The sequence below is a fragment of the Sus scrofa genome, chromosome 1, assembly GCF_054392235.1.
Source record: "Sus scrofa isolate SSC_HxYL_T2T_F1_AM1 chromosome 1, Sscrofa_HxYL_maternal_Yorkshire_Landrace_v2.0, whole genome shotgun sequence".
NCBI lineage: Eukaryota > Metazoa > Chordata > Mammalia > Artiodactyla > Suidae > Sus > Sus scrofa.
The window spans coordinates 285,602,584-285,621,527 of NC_139383.1; the positions used below are offsets into that span (position 1 = coordinate 285,602,584).

General features: G+C 45.3%; 1 protein-coding gene across 27 annotated transcripts in view; it reads right to left on the reverse strand.

The window, feature by feature from the left end:
- Nucleotides 1-15,229, reverse strand: part of SETX (senataxin) — a 77,317-nt gene extending 62,088 nt beyond the window's left edge. For 14 of the 27 annotated variants that reach the window (XR_014829829.1, XR_014829816.1, XR_014829824.1 and 11 more), the window contains exons 1-7: nucleotides 15,157-15,229; nucleotides 14,130-14,244; nucleotides 9,288-9,471; nucleotides 6,967-7,177; nucleotides 4,627-4,736; nucleotides 2,435-2,654; nucleotides 1,158-1,277 (exon numbers count right to left, since the gene is read on the reverse strand). Coding sequence is in view for 18 of the 27 variants with exons in the window: in XM_084999962.1 (XP_084856088.1) it covers nucleotides 1,158-1,277; nucleotides 2,435-2,654; nucleotides 4,627-4,736; nucleotides 6,967-7,177; nucleotides 9,288-9,464 (838 nt within the window). In the remaining 9 variants the exon portion in view is untranslated. Of the gene's footprint in view, nucleotides 1-1,157; nucleotides 1,278-2,434; nucleotides 2,655-4,626; nucleotides 5,574-6,966; nucleotides 7,178-9,287; nucleotides 9,472-14,129; nucleotides 14,245-14,390 lie in introns of all 27 variants that reach the window. The other 13 variants (XM_084999954.1, XM_084999977.1, XM_021070661.2 and 10 more) reach the window with 6 other exon arrangements.
- Nucleotides 15,230-18,944: the final 3,715 nt, after the last annotated feature.

Here is an 18,944-nt window from a genome sequence, read left to right on the forward strand (position 1 = left end):
AATGAACAATTTACGTAGCTAATGCTAGTAAGCAAATTAGTAATAACGTTAATCAGAAGAGTCTAGCAACAAAATGTATGTGATCCAAATATAACATTTACACATTTCAGAACATCCCACAAAAGATTTCATATCCACACTGAAGTTGTCTACAGAGAAGTAAATGTGGGGAAAAAGTATTTGTCATGTTTTCATAGGGTTTGGTATGCTGAGTCTTCCCTGACTCATTCCTTCATAAAGAGGAAAAATCAGAAACAGTAGTACAGATTCTCCCTGACCAGCCTGAACAAACCATGAGCAAAACCGAGCTGGGCTCCAGTAACAAACATGACAATTTCAAGACTCTGCACAGCACCGTCCGAGGGAACCTTGTGGGATGATGGGATGGTCTTAGGCCTGCACTGTTCAATTCAGGAGCAACTGGGCACAGGTGCTCTTGAGGTGCAACTAGTGGGACTGAACACCTGAATTTTTATTTTTATTTAAATTTCACCGATTTAAATAGCCACATTTGGCTGGAGGCCCCCATGCTGGACATGGTGAACCAAAGAGAAATGAAAGATCAGGCAGAAGGGAGATACTGGGGCAGAGGAGGCTCTCTGCACAATTTTAACTACCATGTCACCAGAAATTTTCCTCCTTTAGGTTCTAGCCTTTTTTTTTTCCCCTTATTAGGGCTGCACCTGCAGCATATGGAAGTTCCCACGCTAGGGGTCAAATCAGAGCTGCAGCTCCCAGCCCTCGTGAGAGCAACACCAGATCCGAGCCTCGTTGCGACCTACAACACAACTCATGACAACACCGGATCCTTTAACCCGCTGAGTAAGGCCAGGGATGGAACCCACAACCTCATGGATACTAGTGAGATTCTTAACCCATTGAGCCCCAACGGGAACTCCTAGGTTCTAGTTTTGATTCTACCACTAACTGGGTATTTCAATGTGAAAAAGTTAACGTCCTTGGGCTTCAGTTTCTTCTTTTCTGAAAGTAAGGTGTCGAGTTAAATTCTCAAGGTCAGAACTTAAAATTCTGAGTCTGTGACCTAAACCATAAAACTTTCACTTTTTTTCTCTACATCATAGAGCCAAATCCTTCCAGTGACACTAGTATTCTCAAAGTGTGCCATCATCACAGAAGCAGGAAATAAAGGTTTTTACCATCTGATTGTCTCTCCATGGTGTGAAGTATTGATTGCATAAAGTCATTTTGTTTGTCTGGGCCCAACAACAGTGAATCCATGGCTTGCTCCTCAAGAATGGTCAGCAACATGCAAATCCCTGTAAGATCATGTACAATTTTCTTGCATTGATTAAATAACACTGTTTGAAAGCCTTTTCCAGTTTGGTTGGCAAAAGAATAACTTAAAAGGCAGTAATAAGACAAAGCACCATAGTATCCAGTTCCTCACCCAGTGGGTCTGAGATAGTCATACACACCTGCTCCACAGGAGAGAGCTTCAGGCTGAAGAAACACGGAAGGTGGCATGAACTGGGTTAGAAAACAACCTTCAAGATGACTACCACACACTGTATCTCACAGAACCTAAGACCCTTAAATTTCAAGATCACCATATTTCAGGTACAAATCACTGCCAAATATAACACATGACTATAAGACCTAGAATCAATGAAGTAGGACAGAACTATTTTAAGTCAGTACAGAACCTGTTGAAATCCTTTCTGCCAGGAAATATTTTACAGGTGGGAAAAGAGGTGTTAAACCATTTTTTTTGGTCACCCTCACAGCACGTGGGAATTGCTGGGCCAGGGATTGAACCCATGCCACAGCAGTGGCAACGCTGGATCCTTAACCCACTGAGCCACCAGGGAACTCCTTAAACCTCTTTTTAAAGTAGATCAAAGACAGAGTTTCCTGTCATGGCTCAGCAGGTCACGAACCTAACTAGATCCGTGAGGATGCAGGTTCGATACCTGACCTTGCTCAGTGGGTTAAGGATCTAGCATTGCCATGAACTGTGGTGTAGGTTGCAGACATGGCTTAGATCTGGCATTGCTGTGGCTGTGGTGTAGGTCGGCAGCTGCAGCTCAGATTTGACCCTTAGCCTGGGAACCTCCATAAGCCGCAGGAGTGGCCCTAAAAAGCAAAAACAGTTTAAAAAAAAAATAAAGTAGATCAAAGCCTATTAAGGTCAGCTACTATGCTAATATTTTGTTATAGTTAACACTGCCTTACACAGAAGATTTATTTACCACACATGAAAATATACCTCTTATACAACTGATTTCTAGGACAAAGAAAGCTTAATAACAAGATGTAACAGTTGTCAATTTAATGACAGAACAAGAACTGGGAACTATGCAATCCTTTATTTAGCAATTCTGATCAGATTACCAAACGAAATCACTTCTTTTGCAGGAAAATCCTAAGAACTATTACAAAATACTAATTACATTTGCACAGGAACAATACTCACCTAACCAATAGCTTTTGTAGTTGGTAGTATCATACATGTGCGAGGGCAGAAGAATCAGTTTGCCCTTCTCAAGGACAGAAGTGGTATAAATCTCAGGACGTTCTAAAAGCCCCAACTCGATGACTTTAAACAGGCAAGTCAAAACCTCCTGCAAGTCATAATAATCATCTCTGTCCACTTTCCCCAGGTTTCTTGCCGTCAGGATAGCCCAACGCCGCACCTGGAAGGGTAACACCTTTGTTACTTCCTTTGACAACCAACTGCCCGTATACGGCAAGGACCTACGTAAAACAGGATTCTATACAGGTTTTAAAAAAGAGACATCAACTGTATTTCAATAAAGAAAAATCAGTTTGTTGTACACAAACTTATACAGTGTTGCAATGTCAATTACATCTCAATAAAACTGGAAGAGAAACTATACAAAGGACTTCAGGAAAAAAATGATTTTTAAAGAAAATAAGCCAAAAGGTCCACAATAGAAAAAAAAAAAAGACACAAGATAGTAATTTACAGTCAAACTTTGAACAACAAACAGCGGTTGGGGCACCTTTGTGGGCTTAAAAATTTGAATATAACATACCCAGTACAACCTCCACATCCAAAGTCCTGCACTGCAGATTCAACTAACCTCAGATCACGTTGTACTATATACCACATGCTATTGAAAAGAATCTCTGTGTAAGTGGACTCGTGCCATTCAAACCCATGCTGTCCAAGGGGCAACCTTAATGCACGGTGTCAACTATACTTGATCCTGATCTGAACAAGCTACCCGAGTAAAGCAGTTTGAGACAATCACTTCCATTCATTTAAACACTGACTAGAAATATGGTTTTATTTTATTTATTTATTTATTTTTGTCTTTTGCCTTTTCTAGGGCCGCTCCCATGGCATATGGAGGTTCCCAGGCTAGGGGTCGAATCGGAGCCATAGCCGCTGGCCTACACCACAGCCACAGCAACAGCAACGCGGGATTCGAGGCACGTCTGCAACCTACACCACAGCTCACAGCAACGCCGGATCCCTAACCCACTGAGCAAGGCCGGGGATCGAACCCGCAACCTCATGGTTCCTAGTGGGATTCGTTAATCACTGAGCCATGACAGGAACTCCGGAAATGTGACTTTAAATCCTTGTCTTCCAGAGACATATACTGAAGTATTTTATGGATGAAATGCTCTCGTGTTTAAGATGTGCACTAACTAAACCAAAGGGGAGTAAAACAGTGACCATATACTGACAACAGAGGAAGCACAGTGATGGCTGTGTGGGGTTCATTACACCATTGACCTTGATACGTTTGTAATTTTTTTTTGGTCTTTTTAGCGCCACACCCACGGCATATGAAGGTTCCCAGGCTAGGGGTCCAATCGGAGCTGTAGCCGCCGGCCTACACCAGAGCCACAGGAACTTGGGAACCGAGCTGCATCTGCAACCTATACCACAGCTCATGGCAACGCCAGATCCTTAACCCACTAAGTGAGGCCAGGGATTGAACCTGCATCCTTACAGAGACTATGTGAGGTTTTTAACCTGCTGAGCCACAACAGGAACTCCTCAAATGATTTCAATGGTATTTCCACGTGCTTGGAGCAGGACGGGCAGGCATGCAAGGAAAGCAAGAGAGAACAGTCCCTCCGCACTTTGTTCAGGTCAACGAAAGAATTTCAAATTATTCCCTTGTCTTTCAAATTGAAGCATCACCTCTCAGAAGTAGTATCCTACAGGAGTTCCTGCCATGGCTTGGCGGAAAGGCTTCCAACTAAGCATCCATGAGGACACAGGTTCAATCCCTGGCCTTGAACAACAGATTAAGGATCCGGCGTTGCCATGAGCTGTGGCATAGGTCACAGATGTGGTTCAGATCTGGCGTTGCTGTGGCTGTGCTGTAGGCCTGCGGCCACAGCTCCAATTTGACCCCTAGAGCCTGGGAACCTCCATATGCCGCCAGTGTTGCCCTAAAAAGACCAAAAAAAAAAAAAAAAAAGCAGTACCCTATGCTCTTAAATCTCCTCTTCTTTGACACCCCCACCCCCACCCCCAGCAGCAACCTCTCCTTAACTACAGTAATTTTACAAGAGAATAATTTTGGCAAATATTTTAAACAAAATACACATCAAACCCTCTATTCTAGTTATCACCAGGTGCGAAAATCAAACACCACCGTCCACTGCCTAACCCTCACTCACCATTTCATTGGGGTGGACCAGGAATAAATAGATCCCTGGATGTTTGTCAAAAACCTGAAAGGAGCAATTAGCTTGTTCCATCCGGCAAAGTGCTTCAACACATAATTCATCTAAACAGAAAAAAACAAGGCAGTAAATAAAGACATAAATCCCATCAACTTGATTAAGTTGCCCACACCTGGCTCTTCCAGTTGCTTGTATGTATGTAAATGAAAAGTTCTTTTTTTTTTTAACTGAATTCCTCTGACTGTACTATGTACTAGCACGTACATCTCCTTACACACTGGGCGTCACGATCTCCATAGGTACCTTCTTACAAGTATGACGGCAGGTCCACCCCCATGGGCATTTTACCTCTTGGTTCATGTGGACTTCACCTGGTACCAGAGCAATTCACCCCCAAATGGTTCCTCTGTCCTCCTCTCAGTTACTGAGGAATCCATTTTCTCCACTGGTTTGAAATGCTATCATCATCAAACACTAAATTCCCCAAATGTACCTGGTTTCCTTGTGGACTGCACTGTCTAAGCTTCTGTGCCAGTGCTACTCTAATCACTGTTGTTTATGGAAATTTCCTCAGTGCTCTTTTCAGAAGCTTCAAAGAACATGCAGTGACAGTGACTGCCTTTGGGGAGGAGGAACAGTGGCTGGAAAAGCAAGAGAGCTCCGGAGGCCTTGAGGATGTTTTGTTTCTCGATCTGGGTGCTGGCTACACACAAGTGTGCTTAGTTTATGAAAAAATCATCACGTTTATACAGTTTTCTGGACATTTTCTGTTTTATTTTGTTTTGTTTCTTTAAGGCTGCACACACACAGCACAGAGAAGTTCCCGGGCCAGGGATCGAACACACACCACAGCAGTAACCAGAGCCACAGCCGACAATGCCAGATCCTCAACACACTAGGTCACCAGAGAACTCCTAGACAGGACAGTCTCCAACAAATGTCTGAAAAATGATTTGTCAGAATTTGAAAATCTAATTATTTTCAATTTATTTAGAAAGAACTGATTTATCTAACATATCTTTAGATCACTTCAGTTTACTGAAAATATAGAGGTTAGAGAAACAAGTGAAATTACACGACCAGGAAGCAATCAGAAAAATCCAGCAAGTTCATCAATCCACAAGGCAACCTCTTGGTCTCAGCCAAGTCAAAGTTCCAGGGGAAGAAAGTGTGTTAGGAAAATCTGAACATGGGCTAGCTAAGGTAGATGCCTAAAGATACTGTTATTTTGCTAGATCTGATGGATGAGGACAATGTCTTCAAGAGACCCACATGAAGAAAGGTAAACATAAATGACTACCATCTCAGCAGCCAATCACAACATGCTACGCCACACTGACTGGTGAAAACCACTGCAGACCGTGGTTCTCAACCCAGGACAACCCGGCCTCTCCCCGACCCCCAGCTCCCCAGGCGACATTTGACAACATCTGGAGACTTTTCTTTCTAGGGCCGCACGCACGGCATAGGAGGTTTCCAGACTAGGGGTCCAATAGGAGCTACAAATGCCGGCCTATGCCACAGCTACAGCAACGCCAGATCCTTAAATCACTGAGCAAGGCCAGGGGTAGAACCCGAAAGCTCATCGTTCCTGGTCGGATTTGTTTCCACTACGCCACAATGGGAACTCCAAGACATTTTTGGTTGTCACAACTGCAGCAGTGGGGAGAGCAGAGCACTACTGGCATCTAGTGGAGAGAGGCCAGGGACTCTGGCAAACATCCTACAAGGGACAGCACAGCCCCCACAACAAAGAATCACCCAGGCCAAAAGGTCAACAGTGCCGACAGTGAAAAAGAAACCCTGCTATAGGCAAATGACAAAAATGAAAATGAACTGAATGGGGAGTTCCCTTCGTGGCTCAGCAGGAACCCGACTAGCATCCATGAGGATGTGGGTTCGATCCCTGGCCTCACTCAGTGGGTTAAGGATCCGGCGTTGCCGTGAGCTGTGGTGTAGGTTGCAGACACAGCTCAGATCTAGCATTGCTGTGGCTGTGGCGGAGGCTACAGCTCCGATTCGACCCCTAGCCTGGAAACCTCCATATGCCACGGGTGTGACCCTAAAAAGACAAAAAGAACAACAAAAAAATTTAACTGAACGGATAGATGAGTAAGTTTGGGATAAAGCAAATACAGCAGGATGTTAACAACTGTAGAATTTATGTGGTATGTCTACGGTTTTCACTTATTTATGTGTTTGAAAACTGTCATAATAAAGTGTTGGGAAAATATTAAGTATCCTAATTATATGTTTAACAGATTTTCAATATAGATCGAACCAAAATTCTTAATAGTAAAACTGATATAACTGTGGAACACCCAAGATACTCACTAACACGCTCATGCAAAAGCAGATAAGGATATTTCAGTATTTCCAGAAGTGGAACTCGAAGCTTATTTTCAAAGTCTTGGCCAGTGAAGTCAAACAGCTGTGCCTCTCCATTGTTGTCCACTATATATAACTCGTCATCATCTTCAATTTCGGCCTTCATGGATTTTTCAAAGTGATTTATGAGACGTACGGTTTCTAGTTCCCATAAAGTCTACAGGCAAAGAAAAACCGGGCAGAGTGCTTTAAGGTTTATTATCAACAAAACACGCTGGATGTGATGATCTTTCCAGAAAGCCACTTCCTAAGTGCAAAAATTTGGAAGTTTCAAGTATTTAACATCGTATATCAGATTTATTTGAAGAGAACAGCCACTAAGTCTAAAACTGGCTTTTATGATACATGAACATGAGTAGTACGTAAAGCATGACCGGTTTTTTGTTGTTGTTCTTCAGATTTTTTTTTTTTTTTTTTTTTTGCTTTTTAGGGCTGCACCCACAACATATGGAAGTTCCCAGGCTAGGGGTCAAATCGGAGCTACAGCTGCCAGCCTACGCCACAGGCCACGTCGTCATGGATCCTAGTCGGGTTCACTAACTGCTGAGCCACAAAGGGAATTCCCCCTCCTCCTTTCTCTATTATTACACATATCTCCATGATCTGTGTTCCATTTTTCATCATATAAACGTAATAAACCAAATTTTCAAAGCCACATATTTAAAACCGCATGTTTTACTCTGGTTACTATGACTGAAAAACAAGCTTATCCTTATTGCTTTATACCGTTTACCCACTTAAAAAATGGGAGTTCCCATCGTGGCTCAGCAGTAACAAAGCCGAAGAGCATCCATGAAGATGTAGGTTTGATCCCTGCCCTTGCTCAGTGGGTTAAGGATCCAGTGTTGCCATGAGCTGTGGTATAGGTCGCAGATGCGGCTCAGATCTGGTGCTGCTACGGCTGTGGTGTAGGCCGGTGTAGGCCAGCAGCTAGAGCTCTCATTTGACGCCTAGCCTGGGAACTTCTATATGCAGCAGGTATAGCCCTAAAAAGACCAAAAAAAAAAAAAAAGAGGGTAAAAAAAATCATTAGCCAATAAAAAATCCAAGCCATTGAGATAACTGAATGTAACACTGTCAAACACAATGACACAAAACCAAAAACACAAACGAAAATGAAAAACCCTTATATCACTTATTTCGTAAAATTGTTTTATATCAAAATGACTAGGGAGTCCCCACTGTGGTATAGCGGAAACAAATCCAACTAGTATACACAAGGATGCAGGTTCGATCCCTGGCCTTGTTCAGTGGGTCAGGGATCTGGCGTTGCCATGAGCTGCGGTACAGGTCGCAGATACGGGTCGGATTCTGAGTTGCTGTGGCTGTGGTGTAGGCCGGCAGCTGTAGCTCCCATTTGACCCCTAGCCTGGGACCTTCCATATGCCCAAATGCGGCCCTAAAAAGCAAAAAAAAAAAAAAAAAAAAAAAAAAGAAAGAAAAAGAAAAAAGAAAAAAAGGAAGACCACAGTGGAGGATTATAATATTCTGTTTTAGGGAGTTCCCGTCATGGCTCAGTGGTTAACAAATCCAACTAGGAACCATGAGGTTGCGGGTTCAATCCCTGGCCTCGCTCCGTAGGTTAAGGATCTGGTGTTGCCGTGAGCGGTGGTGGAGGTTGAAGATGCGGCTCCGATCTGGCGTTGCTGTGGCTGCGGTGCAGGCCGGCAGCTACAGCTCTGATTAGACCCCTAGCCGTATGGAGCGGGTGTGGCCCCAGAAGACAAAAATACATACATATGTACATAATAAAAATAAAATTCTGTTTTAGGTTTCAACTCAACTCTTTTTTTTTTTTTTTTTTATCTTTTTGCTATTTCTTTGGGCAGCTCCCGCGGCATGTGGAGGTTCTAGGGCCGTTCCCCATGGCATGTGGAGATTCCCAGGCTAGGGGTTGAATCGGAGCTGTAGCCACTGGCCTATGCCAGAGCCACAGCAACGCAGGATCCGAGCCGCGTCTGCAACCTACACCACAGCTCACGGCAACGCCGGATCGTTAACCCACTGAGCAAGGGCAGGGACCGAACCCGCAACCTCATGGTTCCCAGTCGGATTCGTTAACCACTGCGCCACGACGGGAACTCCTCAACTCAACTCTTCTCATTCAGTCAGTACTTACTCGGCACCTACTATCTACCAGGCAATGAGTCAGGTACTAGAAGTACATTAGCTTTCAACGTTTAAAGCACATTATCAGTTCTCTGAATGCTGCCCACAGTTTAAATGTATTCTCTTCCTAGTTACACTAGCCATGTACTGTAAATTACCTCATGTAAGGAGGGCAACTCCTCCCTTGCTTTGTGGTATTCAGCCACACACTCCAAGCAGTAGCAGAGGTCTTCATCGGCTGTTTGAAATTCACTGGAGCGGGTCCTGGATGCATAGCGTGTCAGGAAGCCTACGGTGGAAGCACCACCCGGTGTACACCAGCAACAGGTGCTCATTCTGTGCCTGTTTCCAGAAAAGAAGACATCAAAAGACTAAAGAGAAACAACAACAACAGTTCAAGCCTATTCTGATGGAGAACGGGTCCACCTCCTACAACGGACGCTGCCTTCAACTTAAAATGCGCCCCCACCACACGCAGAACTGACCATTCTGCGGACCAGCTCATCACTGACGAACAAAACCTGAGCCTACGCTTAAAAACCATCTGCGACACATGAAAAATACTCCAATGCAGTCAGTCAGCAGTGAACACCATTAAGCAATGCACACTTGTGCTATAAAGGCGGCTCAGAACTCCACGATACTGATGGAAAATACACAGAAGTCCCAATGTTTTCAAAGTACAGATTCTGCAATGGTCTAAGAATGTACTCGAGTTAAGTGGAACACTCAGGAAACCTTCTCCATCTCCTGAAGCCATGTTCTAGAAATCCCTGGATTGCAGACGCGGCTCGGATCCCGCGTTGCTGTGGCTCTGGCGTAGGCCGGTGGCTACAGCTCCGATTCGACCCCTAGCCTGGGAACCTCCATATGCCGCGGGAGCGGCCCAAGAAATAGCAACAACAACAACAAAAAGACAAAAAAAAAAAAAAAAAAAAAAGAAATCCCTGGAAACCTACAAAAGTCCATAAACATCAGTCCCTCCTAATAACAAAAACTCATACAGGGAGGAATTTTCTCTTGGTTAGAAAGTAGATATACATGAATTTGCAATGTGAATATGAATTGCTGCCCGTAACTCACTGCTCATCAATGCAGTATCAGCTGCAAGAGCGTCAAATGTTAACTACCCATTAATATAAAGTTTGATACTTAACAGTCTTTATCTCCATTTTTTGGTTTTATAACTTCCATATGCCACAGGTGCAACAAAAAAAAGTTTTTAATTTTAAAAAAATCACGCATTTGTCTTGTGAATTGACTTTTTAAATTCATTAAATATTAACTATATGCTTTTTACATGCTTCTGAAAAGAATTTAGGGCAGCTTTCAAAATTAAAGTACATAGAGAAGAGGACACTTTGAAAAAACCTTAAAATAGAAATCAAAACTTACTTAGAAGTAATTTAATTTCATTAAGTCCTAAATTAGAGGAGCTTTCTGAAAAGTAGAGCAAAAATATAAGTCTTCATTTGAAAAACAAAAGTAATATTCTTGTTTGGCCTGAGAGTCCTGCCCTTTCCTGACACGAATTCTAATTCAACGACATTTTTTAAGGGTGCAGCAAACTAGGCACGACCCAGTCATGTCACAGACATTAGGACCCAGAATTGCTATGGCTGTAAGGTCGGCAGCTGCAGCTCCAATTCAACCCGTAGCCTGGGAACCTCCATATATCAGGGTGCGGCCCTAAAAAGCAAAAAGAAAAAAAATTATTTCACAAAAAGCCAATACTGTAATACCACAAAGTTAAAAGTCTGCAGAAGCTTTTTTTCCCCAGTGACGTACTTCAGTTAAGTTTCACTTTCTAGATGACTGGAGAACAGAAAATGAAACTTACAGGAAATCTCACAAACATCAATTGTTTCAAGCTTGACTTAGGCTGCTAACAGCATGCAGTAAATTGAAACCTCGAAAAAATTAAAGTACTGAAGTACAAATAAAACATTGTATACTTTTTTTTTTCTTTTTTTAAGACCACATCTGCTGCATATAAAGTTCCCAGGCTAGGATCTGAATCAGCGCTATGGCTGCTGTGTTAACCCACACCGTGTTAGGTTCTCAACCAGCTGAGCCACAACGGGGAACACCAAAAGAAATTTCCTATTAAGAAAATTGTGGGGGAGTTCCCGTCGTGGCGCAGTGGTTAATGAACCCGACTAGGAACCATGAGGTTGCGGGTTCGGTCCCTGCCCTTGCTCAGTGGGTTAACGATCTGGCGTTGCCGTGAGCCGTGGTGTAGGTTGCAGACGCAGCTCGGATCTGGCGTTGCTGTGGCTCTGGCGTAGGCTGGCGGTTACGGCTCCGATTAGACCCCTAGCCTGGGAACCTCCATATGCCTCGGAAGCAGCCCAAAGAAATAGCAAAAAGACAAAAAAAGAAAAGAAAAGAAAAGAAAATTGTGGAGGGAGTTCCTGTTGTGGCTCAGCGGAAACGAATCCAACTAGGAACCATGAGGTTGCGGGTTCGATCCCTGGCCTCGCTCAGTGGGTTAAGGTGGTGTTGCCATGAGCTGTGGTGTAAGTTGCAGATGCGGCTTGGATCTGGCGTTGCTGTGCCTGTGGCAGAGGTCGGCAGCTGTAGCTCCGATTAGACCACTAGCCTGGGAACCTCCATATGCCACAGATGCAGCCCTAAAAAAAAAATTAATTAGGAGTTCCCTTCGTGGCGCAGTGGTTAACGAATCCGACTAGGAACCATGAGGTTGGGGGTTCGGTCCCTACCCCTGCTCAGTGGGTTAACGATCCGGCGTTGCCGTGAGCTGTGGTGTAGGTTGCAGACGCGGCTCGGATCCCGCGTTGCTGTGGCTCTGGTGTAGGCTGGCAGCTACAGCTCCGACTGGACCCCTAGCCTGGGAACCTCCATATGCCGTGGGAGCAGCCCAAGAAATAGCAAAATGACACACACACACAAAAAAATAATTAAAAAAATAAAAAACAAAAATAACAGCTGGCCAGAAACAAAGCAACAATTACTTCTTCACCCTTCCCAGCTGAACTTCTTGAAAAAGTAATAGATTCACCTCTTTACCTCCTTTGCACTTTGGCTTCTACCTTACACTTCACAGCATGTTTTCAGAGTCCCTAGTGCTCTCTGCAACGCCAAATCCAAAAGGTCCTTCAACTGCTCTAAAGCACATGAAAATACTAACCATGTACTCCTTAGCTAACACAATACGCCATTCTCCTTTCACTTCCTGAAATCTCCTTCATAATCCTCTTTCCTTTTCCCGCCTCTTGATGTCAAAATTTCCTAAGGCTTGTCCTTAGGAGTCCAACCTCTTCGTTTAACATCCTCTTTCTGGGTGACTGAATGCAAACCACTGCTTCAACCACTACCTACTGAAGCTTCCCAAAGCCTGAGAATGTATGTAGAACTCTAAATGCGATGCTTACCTACGTTTCAGCTACTCAGTAAAAGGCCGCCTAGCCCAGAATTCCACAGAGATATAGCCGTCCATTCCATATCCACAGGGGATTGGTTCCAGAACAGCCCCGGATATCAAAATCTGCATATGCTCAAGTCCCTCACATAAAATCGTGTAACACAACGAACACAGTCGGCCCTCTGTATCCAAGGCTGCAATACCCAAAGGTTGCAGGGACAACTGTGCCCCATACCCAACCGCAGAGTGACTCTCCACTCACCTGACAGGTGCCTCAAAGCAAACAGAAGCAGACCAGACCAGGCTCTTTCCCGTACATCTAGTACCTGCCCTGTAAGCTCTGTACCCTCAACAGCACCCTGCCTGCAGTTTCCAAACCAGAAACCTGTGAATTACGCTGCACTCTCCTCCCTCAGCCCCCATCTCTGACTTCCAGAGTCTCCCACCTTCGTCACGTCTGTATTTTACTCTTAAGTGAGACTGCCACTGCCGTAGTTGAATACACTTCATTATTTGGATTACAGAGAAAACCTAAATGCCTTTTGCTGGATCCACCACCAATTCCTTCTCCAAAATGCTGCCAAAGGCCAAAGCAAAAACTGGACTTTGAAAGCATAAATGACTCCTCGACATTTGGGGGATAAAATTTAAATGTTTGAGGAGTTCCCTGGTAGCCTGGCGGTGAAGAACTTGGCATTAACACTGCTGTGGCTCTAATTAAAATGTTTGAGCTCACCACGACCTGGCTTAAGCATCATCTATGACCCTCCGTGACCTGGCTTCAGCATAATCTCTTGCCATTCCCCCTTACCCGCTCTTCCTAAAATGCTTCCTAGTGTTTGGCATTGCCTGCCTTTATGGAAGCCCTTCCACCTGCCTTGAACACCCACCCTTCATATCTGCCTGTCTTTTAACCCTGGATGCATAAGAGACTCACCAAAGGAACTTGGGGAGGGGAAAAAAAAAAGGAGACGGTGAGATACTACTGATAAAATTCAGATTCATTTTAAAATAACTCCACCAGTGATTTTGACAACAAAGCCAGATTTAAGAACTTCCTATGTGCAACCCACAAACACCTTCAGGCCTGAGGGCTTGTCCGACTCAGCCCCTCCCTTCCACCCAGTCTTTGAGAAGCTTCTTCTCCAGCCCCTCAGGACTCCGTACAATTCTATTACTGCATTTACCACGTGGGCTGAGCTGTTTACTTTTCTGTCTCCCACCTACCTGCTAAGTTCTCTGCAATTCTGAGTCTACTAGGGAGCAAGGATCAGTTTTGTGTATGTATGAAGTGACTGAAAAAACATCTTAAATGTTTATTTAAAAATTAATTACCTGGAGTTCCCGTCCTGGCTCAGTGGTTAAGGAATCCGACTAGGAACCATGAGGTTTCGGGTTCGGGTTCAATCTCTGCCCTTGCTCAGTGGGTTAAGGATCCGGCGTTGCCATGAGCTGTGGTGTAGGTCGCAGATGCAGCTCGGACCCCGCGTTGCTGTGGCTCTAGTGTAGGCCGGTGGCTACAGCTCTGATTCGACCCCTAGCCTGGGAACCTCCATATGCTGTGGGAGCGGCCCAAGAATTTGCAAAAAGACAAAATAATAATAATAATAATTACCTGCGGTAATAGCCTACAGAGAAGTTGTCCTTGTAGTCAGATCCCTGGGCTTATCTGACACTGGGTGAAGATTTACATTCATATATACCCAGACTCTGGCCCCAAATGGACATTTCTGAAAAAGCAAAACAAAAGAAATCGGAGGAAGTGGTTTTTATACTCTCTCTCTTATCTGAGTTTCACATCAACTCTTGACAAGTAAGAACCCAATACATTCATTTGATGAAAAGGCTCAAGCTTAGAGAACTTAAGACAACTCGCCTACAGGTCTACAAGTAATGAAGGAATGGTGCAACTGCCATTCGGATGCCACCGGGAGGAGGAGTTCCACGGGAGACCTCGTCCCCACTTCGGGGACAGAGGGGCACTTTGCCGAAGACTCCCATGAGCACATGCAGATACATTCAGCCCCAGGACGGCAACTAACTCATCTGCACCGCTGCAAACGGCAGACCCCGGCGTTCTCCGCCCTTCGAGCCTCGTGCCCGCTTCCTTTCGGGCCACATCGTCGCTCCCGGAAGGTGGGGAGGGCGGCAAAGTCCCTCCGGCTGGCTGTCAGCGCTCCCCCGCCTTCAGGTGGGGCAGGGAGGGCTCAGGTGGCCCCTCGGGAGAGGCCAGCCCTCCAGAGGCACGCGCTTCGGAGCAGAGGGAGGAGGGGGCGTCGAGCCGAGACGTACTTACTACACCGAGACCCCCACCCACTCCCGCGGAAACGGCGCAGCGCCCAGACCGCAGAGAGCTCACACGGGACCGCCGCGTAGACCACGCGGAGGACGCGGACGGGGAAGCCGGCGCCCGGGCCCGGGGTGTAGGAGGCAGCGGAGGGCCCCCCACCCCAGAGGGCTGGACGCCGCGCAGCTGCTCCCGCCGGCGGCGCCGCGCCTCTCGTCAGGGAGGCAGACCAGCCCGCGCCGCCCCTCCCCCGCCCGCACGGGCCTCGCGCGCCGCGACGGTTACTCCACGCGGCCCCGCGCGCGCGCGCGCACGCCCGCTGGGCCTGCGGCCTCGAGCCCGCCGCTCGCCTCACCCCGCTCGGCTTCGCGCCCGCCGCCAACCCACCGCCATGCCTCGGCTCAGCAGTCTGCGGAGGGCGGAAGTGCGGGCGCGCACTCCATCCCCACCGCCCAACCCACGGGCGCCGCGAGCGCAGGCCCCGCCCCCTGCGCGGCGCCGGCCGTCTCCAGGCCCCGCCCCAGCGGCCGCTCTCTTGTTTTGATGCCCCAAGGGGCGGGGCGTGGGAAGAGAGGCTCCCGGGCTCCGCCTGGAGGCCGGGAGGCCGGAAAGCCAGGCGCTTGCGTCACTTCCAGACTACCGGGCCAGCCAATCAGGAGCGTCCGTGAGGGGAGGGGGGGAGTTTGCAGCTGAGCCGGGAGCCCTGCCTGCACCGCCCCGGATCTCTCCAAGCATCAGCGGCGCCTCGACGCCCCTACCTTTGGACGCCTTACCCTCCTGCCTTTTCCCGTTCCGTCCTTTTTCTTCTGTTTTCGACGCCTCGGGTGCTTCAGCAGGGGGCGTAAGGGATAGGGAGGGGATTTTTTTTTTCCTCTTTAGATTTCCTTTAAAGACCTAAAATATAATATGTAATCAACAAGTAATTTGGGGAAAATATGTGTGTATACACACACACACTATATATATAGTATTATGGAAAAGGGATACATTACGTTAGACAACTATAAATGTAATAAAGTGCCTTAGGTAATAAAAAAATACTTTTGGAGACAGAAAGGTAAAAAGAATTTATAAAGGGATACGTTTTAAAAAAGAAAGAAAAACCGGAGTTCCCGTCATGGCACAGCAGAAACGAATCCGACTAGGAACCATGAAGTTAAGGGTTCCATCCCTGGCCTCGCTCAGTAGGTTAAGGATCTAGTGTTGCCGTGAGCTGTGGTGTAGGTCGCAGGCAAGGCTCGGATCCCGAGTTGCTGTGGCCTAGGCTGGCGGCTACAGCTCTGATTCTACCCCTAGCCTGGTAACCTCCGTATGCCCCAGTGCCCCCTAAAAGGATTAAAAAAAAAAAATTAAGAAGAGATTAACTATCCGCTGGAGAAGAAACAATACAGAATGTGATAGTAAACCCCCCTCGAAAGCCTATCCATTTTTTTTTTTAAACGCATAATACAGACTTTAACGGTGGGGCATCACCACTAGCCTCCTATTTTATTAATAGAGGAGAGGAAAAACAAAATAATTACTGGTTCCGATCAAGGCTCTAAAGGAAAGAAGAGGCTGAGATGGGCCCGATGCGGACAGGCCTGGCAGCGACGACCGCGCCGAGGAGAACCCTAACCGAAGAATGAGAGGGCTCGCCGGGGAGAACGGGGAAGGCACCTGCCGAGGGAACGTTCCAGAAAGGGGGTGGGGCCGGTCGGGAAGCCCGGACAGCCGTTAGGGGACTTGACCAACCCCAGGGGCTGAAGTCCGAGCGCGAGGTCAAGACCGTTATTTTCCTCGCTTCTAGATTTTTCTCTGCCCGGTGAAATGTTGAAGCCACATTCACATCCCGCGTTGCAAAGAGTTACAAAACCGAAGCTATATTGCGTTTTAAGTTGTGTATATATCCGTTCAAAAATAATATGCTTTTGAAAAACAGGGATCTGGATGGCCATTGAAAAAAAGCTTTTTTTTTTTTTTAGAAAGAGAAACAAGTGAAGAACATCTTTTAAATTTTACCATTTATCTTTATACCAATACAGTCAAAAACACAATTTTTGATGTTTTTAAGAACGTGCCCATGAAGGCAGAAAGTGCCTAGCACCCACTGAAGTCATAATTCCATCCTGCCTCTGAGCCCGCTGTGAACTTTCCCTTATAATTTTATCACATACAACTTGGAATGGATTTACAATGAGATCCTGCTGAGTAGCATTGAGAACTATGTCTAGATACTTATATTGCAAGAGAACAAAGGGTGGGGGAAAAAATGTATACATGTAAGTGTAACTTGGTCCCCATGCTGCACAGCGGAAAAAATAAATTTAAAAGAAAGTAAAAAAAAAATAATTTTATCACATTTGTCTTTAACCTGTACATGTATTGTTTTTTGTGTTTAAATTTTAGGAAATTAGATGGCGTTTTTCTGCAATTCGCTTTTTACACTCAGAGAGTCATTGATCTTAGGTACTTTGTAGAGCCCAAACTTTACACAACTTGAGGCCTGGTCTTGATATTTAGTTGAAATAAATATCACACATTTCTAAACAGACAAAACTGGGAATCCTGTTGTGGCTAAGCAGGTTAAGCCTCAGACTAGTAAACCTGAAGATGCAGGTTCAATCCCTGGCCTTGTTCAGTGGCATAAGGATCCAGCCTTGCTGCAAGCTGCATTTTTAGATACATATTGTAAGTTTTATGCGTCAGTATTTTAGGTCAAATTTTTAGTGCTTTTTCCAGTATGATCATTTGACTCACTTTTCATCATTTGGATTATCAACAATCCCGGAACATATTACTAGTTATTTTTATCTCAAATGGACCTATTCTTAATTACTAAATTTTTGTTTTAATGATTTCTAGTGATTTCATCATCATTAATTTTCACTTTTGCCTCATATTCCATTATTTTTGTCAACTTTCTATAATTTACATACAATTTACTCAATAAAATACATACTTGATGTATATGGTTGAGGATTTTTTTTGGTTTTTTGGATTTTTTTTTTGCTATTTCTTTGGGCCGCTCCCACGGCATATGGAGGTTCCCAGGCTAGGGGTCCAATCGGAGCTGCAGCCGCCGGCCTACACCAGAGCCACAGCAACGCGGGATCCCAGCCGCGTCTGCAACCTACACCACAGCTCACGGCAACGCCGGATCGTTAACCCACTGAGCAAGGGCAGGGACCGAACCCGCAACCTCATGGTTCCTAGTCGGATTCGTTAACCACTGCGCCACGACGGGAACTCCTGATTGAGGAGTTTTAACAACTCATTTCATGTAACCATCTCTAAGCTAGATATAAAACATTTCCTTCATCCCGGAAAAGTGCCCTTGTGCCACTGGGCAGTAATTCTTCCTCCTATTCACCCAGTGAAATCATCGATCTGATTTCTCTTAACATATCTATCACCATGGACTCGTTGAGACTATTCTAGAACTCTATCAATGGAATTATACATTATGTAGTCTCTGACTGGTTTTGTGCAACATGAAGTGTGTGGGGTTCGAAGATGTTGCATGTATCAGCAGTTTGCTTTTATTGCAGAGTTAGGATACCATTAAATGAATGTACCACAATTCGGTTTTTCTCATTCATCTGTTGATGGATGGTGGTTTCAAGTTTTCCATGATCACAAATAAAGCTACTATGAACATGACAAGTCTGTTAAGGGACACATGCTTTCATGTCACTTGAATAAATATGCAGGAGTGGAATTGCTGGATTGCAGGGTAGGTGCGTAATATTATAAGAACTCAAAATTGAACCCCAGCCACAGTGGTGAAAGCGTGGAGTCCTAACCACTAGACCACCAGGGAACTCCTCGAAGATAACCTTTATCAGTCTGAGGAAGTTGCCTTCTAGTCTTATTGGGTGGATTTGAAATTTACCAAATGCCATTTTCCTCATTTTTTTTGGCCCCATATGTAGTTTTTAGTCTTCATTAACACGGTGAATTGTAGTGACAGGTTTCCTTCATTTTCTCCTTAAAAAAATTTCTTACAACATTGTAAATCAACTACACTTCAATAAAATTAAAAAAAAAATTGCGTGTGGCGTGAGGGGAACAGGGGCCTCAGATAGGGTTGGAAAGACAAGCAATGGCAGATCACTCGGAACCTTTGTAGACACCACGGCAAAGGGTTTGAGTGTGACCCAA